General features: G+C 41.9%; 1 protein-coding gene across 1 annotated transcript; it reads left to right on the top strand.

Annotated features, from left to right (window-relative positions):
* Positions 1–396: 396 nt before the first annotated feature.
* On the top strand, positions 397–6850 carry dnajc3b (DnaJ (Hsp40) homolog, subfamily C, member 3b). Its single transcript, XM_083936765.1, has 12 exons — positions 397–803; positions 2871–2981; positions 3238–3362; positions 3506–3580; positions 3689–3832; positions 3994–4175; positions 4306–4425; positions 4509–4614; positions 4711–4831; positions 5290–5428; positions 5544–5692; positions 6692–6850. Exons 1-12 carry the CDS (start codon positions 719–721, stop codon positions 6838–6840), a joined length of 1506 nt encoding a protein of 501 aa, XP_083792891.1. The 5' UTR covers positions 397–718; the 3' UTR covers positions 6841–6850.
* Positions 6851–7075: the final 225 nt, after the last annotated feature.

Below are 7075 nucleotides of genomic sequence, written 5' to 3' on the forward strand. Positions count from 1 at the left end.
ATCTAGCTTATTATTATTATTATTATTATTATTAGTAGTAGTAGTAGTAGTAGTAGTATCAGTATTAATAATATAATTAGTCTATCTAGTTTATTTTAAACATTTATTTTTAAGTTTGTGCAGTAAAATGCCTCCATACCAGAGTCCCATTGAAGTTAACTTTCGTTTTCCTTAATCCAGGTATTTACATTTAACCGGTGCTTGGTGACGGTAACCATGCAGGGGAGTGGGCGTGTCAGCTGTGTTAAAATAGTCTGTCCAATCAGAGCAGCCCACGTTTCCATACCAACACGGATGTGCGGCGCGTGGACCAACCACGTTAACGTAGGGCATAAAGGGAGGGGACGACAGTACCGGAGGACACAGCGAGGTTTAGCGAACAAAGTACCACGGGCTGTCAGCTGTTCTCCGTCGTCATGTTACCTGAAGGTGTTTTAAGTTCAAGTAGTTGGAAACGGCCGTTATAAACCGTTAAGCGTTTCAGTAGGAACCTTTCAGGTGCGTGCCGTCATTTCTACACGGAACACTGTCACACCGGGACCGTAAATACACCGTCGTCGTAGCTTGTTCCTGTGGTCTGTCAGAGGAGGGAAAGAAGGTGAAGCTTTGGTCTAATAATGTCACCGTTTCAATGAAACTCAAGGGTGTTTCCGCCACACGTGAAAGCAGAGCCGTTACGTTTGCTGGTTCCGGTGTGAGAGTGTGACTTAACCCGGCTATGGAGTCGTGTCGGCGGACAGGACTCAGCGGGGTCCTGTGCTCCCTGTCACTGCTCTGTGTCATCCTGGACATACAGCTGGACGGTAAGACTGGCTTTAACTTCTGTGCTCGATGCTGCCTTTACTGATCTAACTCACTCACCAGTTTGTTAAAGTATGCTTCAGTAAGTCTGGTAGTAAGTGGAGAGGCTCCTATCCGGTGTTTTCCGATCCAATCCGATACCGATACCTGTGCTGAGCGTATCAGCCGATACCCGGTGCCGATCCTACACTACAGTTGAATTAATGAACCGTATAGGGGAGAGCCGGTACTACAGAAACACAGTGATTTCTTTGAAAAACAGGCAATTCTGACACCTCTAATTTCGGCAGTACGTTCAGCAGGCAAAACCGACCAACCCCGTGAAATCTGTAAATGTGCATATACCCGTAAACTGTGGCTAAGATACTTGTGGATTCATTTTAGATCATGTCTGCTGTGATTTTGAGCTCCTTCTTACAAAGTTTTACATCCACTAGTGTGGATTTGCCAAAGAAAAACCCATTTTTTGTGTGTTTTCATGAAAGAACTGGAGGTGTATTTAAGTCAATGTCCTCTGCTAATAACAAGAAAACTACCTAAACTATAAATCTGTGCTCCCACTTTAATATCTTTCATTTAGTTTCATTTTGGTGCTCATGCCCCTGTTCCCTTTAAAAACATATATAATTATTATGTTTTTTTATCTCTGTTTATGTATGTTTTTATTTTGTTATCCAATACGTTTTTAAAAAGCGTCTTTAACACCAGTTCATACATTGATGTACATTTCCTGCTCCTTTGTAGCCGTTAAAGTAACTTACTCTGTTACATTATTATCCAACCCCTTGACACCTGCTCAGAATAACACTTACTGTATTGGTCACTCTAATATAAAGATTATTTAGGCTGTAAAATCAAAATTTAACAGGTTTACAGTCATGGTGTGCAGTATGCCATGTTATATGAAGATTTATTTGTTTAGATTGTTATTTATTCTTTCTTAATTAACCCCTTTTCACTATTTTTTTATCTACTTGTTTTCTCTTATTTATTTATTTTAAATCCTGAATGCATTTACACTTGGGATACTAAAATATATCAATATGTTTATAATTTTTGATTAAATAAATATGAGAGAAAGTGTAATATATATATATATATATATATATATATATATATATATATATATATATATATATATATATATATATATATATATATATATATATTAATAATCATAACAATAACAAAATGAGAAAATAAATATTTGATAGAAAGCTGTTAACGAAAAATAAATTGTTGAGAAGGGATGGGATTAAATAAGTGTTTACTTCTTCCAACTCCTTTTCGGACGTGTCAAAAAAGAAAACCAAAAAAAATAAAGTATTTATTATTCATGTATCTCTATGCTTTCTAGTTTTTGCAACATTTTTATTTTCTTTATGACCTTTTCTGTTTTCTTTTTTACATGTTTGAATTCAATTTAAATCAATCAATCAATCAATCAGGTAGTGATTAAAAGACCCCTTTATAACTCTAGAAACACGTCTATGTTCGAAACGTATCAGCGCCGTAACTGAGCATTTCCATCTTGAAACTTCAGTGCAACAATGACTAAAATCCAGATTCAGGAAGCATGGGTTTCTTTCATTACAAACTTAAAGTGAAGGGATTTCTCCTAATGAGGGAGAAGAGTAGATGTGCTTCCAGAAAAAAAAAAATTGGGGGGAAAGAAAACATGTTAAACCAAACTTTTTCTGGGAAAGATAATAATCCAAATTATTAAGCCCCCTGAGATTCACCCATCTGGCGAATGAAATACCTGACAGGTCGAGGCACTCCCATCACATTGATCCCTAAAATCCTATAAATTCAATATTGACATGAGGAAGCATTAATCTCACATTAGGGTGATGATTGTGGTGTGGCACGTTTGAGACTTGAATACCCCATCGAGTCAGCCTAATGTCTAAAAAGCAGTATCAACACTTTCGATTTGGTTAAATATTTGGATTTATTATATATATATATATATATATATATATATATATATGACAAATTGCTGCTGTTACAATTTTGGAGCCGTTGATATATTTCTAGCGAGGCTCAAGCTCCGTCTTATTTTACAGGTGTCTTAGGGGCGTCTCATGTCGAGATCGAGCACCACTTGGAGATGGGCCGCAAACTTTTGGCTGCTGGTCAGCTGGCCGAAGCCTTGTCCCACTACCACTCTGCTGTGGGTAAGGTTACACACACACACACACACACACACACACACACACACACACACACACACACACACACACACACACACACACACACACACACACACACACACACACACACACATTTATACTTGCTGACATTTTCAGCCTGTGCCTCTCTCTGCTCCAATGATACCTATCCTCTTCCGTACTTCAGTCCAGGCAAGAAAGGTTTGTTTGAATGACGTTTGGTGGCAAAACATATAAATGTGGTGTTCTTGGCATTTTACAGAGGGAGACTCGAAGAATTACCTCACCTACTACAAGCGAGCTGCGGTGTTCCTGGCCATGGGGAAATCCAAATCCGCTTTACCCGACCTGACCAAAGCTATTCAGCTCAAGCCCGACTTCCTGGCTGTAAGTTCACCTGATCACAACCAGAAAAAAACAAATAGTCCAAAGAACACTCTGTCTGTTTTTTGTGTCCGTGTGCTTATCCTATTTCCTCCGGTCTCTTGTCCCTTTTGTCGTCCCCCCTCTTTATGTTTCTGTATTCCCAGGCCAGGTTACAGAGAGGTAATATCCTGTTAAAGCAGGGCAACACACAGGAGGCCAGGGAGGACTTTGAAGCAGTGGTACGTTTAAGCCCTAAATCACTGCTGTTATCCCTTTTTTTTTGTGTGTTTTACCCGAAGCAGCATTCTGCCAGAATAACGCATCTGTTTTTTGTTTTTGCTTTTTAGCTCCAGCGCTCCCCGGACCACGAAGAAGCTCAGGACCAGCTGATGAGAGCAAACAAGCTGGAGGAGCTGCAGGAGGACGCCCATGCTGCGTACCACCAAGGAGACTACAGCGGCACCATCGCCGTGCTGGAGAGAGTCATTGAGGTGTGTGTCGGCTCTGGAAAAGGTCTCCTGAGATAAAAGAAAAAGCTCTTGCGTGCATTTTGTCCGTTGTTAATAATGTATATCAGTCAAACATATATTACAAAGAGCATTTTATTGTAAATTCTACAATTCGCTCTATTTAAGTTGCCATCTTTCTTCAGATCTCTCCCCGGGATCCTGATTCGCGGGAGCTTCGCGCCGAATGTTACATCCGAATGGGGGATCCACAGAAAGCCATCCAGGATCTCACGCCGACCACGAGGCTTCGCAATGACAACCGCGCCGCCTTCCTGAAGCTCAGCATGCTGCACTACAGCCTCGGAGATCACCACGAGTCACTCAAGTGAGTTCTTTCGCCGCCGGAATAAACAAACAACGTTGAATTTTTTTTTTTGCCAACCAGAGTCATGCAAATGACGCTGATTTTCATCTCGAAAGTCAAAGTCAAATCACACTCGTCTGTTTCCGCGCAGCCACATCCGAGACTGTCTGAAGCTGGACCAGGATGACAAAGAGTGTTTCGGCCACTACAAGCAGGTGAAGAAGCTCAGCAAGCAGCTGGGCGCAGCAGAAGAGCTGATTCAGCACGGCAGGTCAGTGCTTCCTAAATAATCATCCTCTTAGGTCATCTAACATGCATTTATTTGACTGTATTTCCTTTTTTTCATACGATTAGGTATCAGGAAGCCATTGATAAGTATGAATCAGTGATGAAGACGGAGCCAAATGTCCCATACTACATCAACCTGGCCAAAGAGAGGATCTGCTTCTGCCTCGTCAAGGTGAGCGCTTGTGTCTGTACATTTAAAGCAGCAGCAAACTCACCAACCCCAGCGCTCAAACCCAACACAATATCTCTCCCGTCTCGCCAATTCTAGATCAACTTGGCTCAGGAGGCCATAGACGTGTGTTCAGAGGCACACCAGAGAGACCCCCGCAACGCCAACGTCCTCCGAGACCGAGCCGAGGCTTACATCCTCAACCAGGAGTACGAGAAAGGTAGCGGGACTTCCTACAGCCTTCTCAGTGACAACTGCAGTAAAACCTCCTGCATTTCCGTCCTATGTTACAGTCCCGAGCCGTTTCTAAGAAAAACATCGATTTCACAGGACGCAGTCTTTGATTTAGAGCTATATACAGAAAAATATCTGGATTGTGTCCATTTTAGCAGGTTCTTCGTGGTTTAAGATCTCAAACATAACTGCGTACCATTCAGCCAAACACAGATTTAGAAGATTCATTTCTATTTTCTTTTATGGTTATTTAACTACTTCTACGTAGATGTTAGTTACATGTAGGATTAGTGTCTCGCTACTCCCGTCTCCACCATTACGTCCTTTTATTGTCTTCTGTCAGATCTGGACTGATAAATGAAGGTGTTTTAAAACAAAATAAAGTATTGTTCAGTTATAATCCCAGCCCCAGCGCGGCAGACAAACACCTTTGTTTCATTTCAGCCGTGGAGGACTACCAAGAAGCGAGAGAGTTCGACAGCGAAGGAGACCGCGCCGATCTCAAAAAAGGGCTGGATCGAGCACAGAAACTGCTCAAAATCTCTCGTAAGAGGGACTACTACAAGATCCTCGGGGTCAAAAGGTAACCAGTCCAACCAGCTTCATTACAGTGTTCACTTCTTCGGGACAAACACTGAACGCCATATCCATCCACCTTATCGAGCAGATCGCGCCAAATAACTCTTGTCTTTCCTCAGCGATGCAAACAAGCAGGAGATCATCAAGGCGTACAGGAAGCTGGCGCAGCAGTGGCACCCCGACAACTTCCAGTCCGAGACGGAGAAGAAAGAAGCGGAAAATAAGTTTATCGACATCGCGTCGGCTAAAGAGGTCCTCACTGACCCAGGTCAGGAGCTGAGGCGGTTATTACGCTGTCATTTTAGGAATTTAGCCGACACTTATTCAGAGTGACTTTCAGTATTATTTTTTTTTACGGTCTCTTGGAAAGAAGAACCAATATATGGGTATATACAGTATTTCTAATATCGTTTGATAATGGCCTGTCTGTATCGGCTTCTATGTTTTACGATATGGGCCGGTACGAAAACCTTTTTTACAGAACATATAATACTGAAAACGATGCTTGGGTGATTTAGACATGGTGTCATATAGCTATTTGTTTTATTTTAACTTATTTATTATTTAAATGGTCAGTGATTGACTGATGCTGAAAATGTTTATTTAGCTTCTTTTTTTTTTGCTTTATTCTCTGAGTCATCTCTAGAATTGGTTGACAGCGTAACGCAGGAATTAAAGCTCTCAGGCACCATGCTTGATTCCAGGAATAATAATAAGAATCATTATAATAATAATAGAGCAATTTTGCTCTATTATTGCTTAAACCACAGCTCAGGAATTCACTGTATCAGCCGACATATCAGTAATCGGTGAATTTTTCCCGTCTAAAATCGGTATCGGTTGAAAAATCTCATCTCCGTCAGTAAACACTCCTGAAATGGCCGATTTACCAAAAAGCTCTAGCATGGTTATGGCCGCCTGTAACTAAAATGTAACAAGAAAGAAACCTGTGGTGTTTCAGTCGTCCACCGTTTAGCAATTAGCCTAAACAAATATGAAGTCTGTTCAGAGTCTAAGAAATCTGAAGGAGGTTGGACAGGTAGAAATGTCATAATGCTTGTAAATGCTATCAGGTACGGAAGCCCTAAAGGGTCATACAATATACACATTTTATTTTCCCGTGATCCCAAGATAATTAGTTTGAGATCTGGACACAGGCTGAAACAGCTTTATGCCTTGCTATTACAGACAATGTACACACTAGCGTGGGTCATCTAAGACGATTAGCACAATCTAATCTGTCCCTCTGTGCTTCCCATTGTCCTAGAAATGAGGCAGAAGTTTGACGCAGGCGAGGACCCCCTGGACCCGGAAAACCAGCAAGGCGGAGGTGGCGGTCAGGGACAGGGCTGGCCTCATCACTTCAACCCGTTTGAGCCCGGCGGCAGCTTCCACTTCAAGTTCAACCACAACTAGAGAGGACTTGACGAACACGAGGGAGGAGGAGGATGAGGGGTGGGGGGAGCGGGGGACATTTGGGGAGAACAACGGCGGATTTGCGGAGAAGTCTTCCTCAGAATTTGTGCTTCAGCTTGGACACGGATTTGTGGGTTACTTGAACATTTTTGATTTTTAACGCAGCGGAGGGCTCGAGCTGAAACCTGGACTTCCTCCCACTAAAACGGAGAATCTAACTGTTGAATTAACTGTG

Source organism: Echiichthys vipera, assembly GCF_963691815.1.
Source record: "Echiichthys vipera genome assembly, chromosome: 22".
Lineage (NCBI taxonomy): Eukaryota > Metazoa > Chordata > Actinopteri > Perciformes > Trachinidae > Echiichthys > Echiichthys vipera.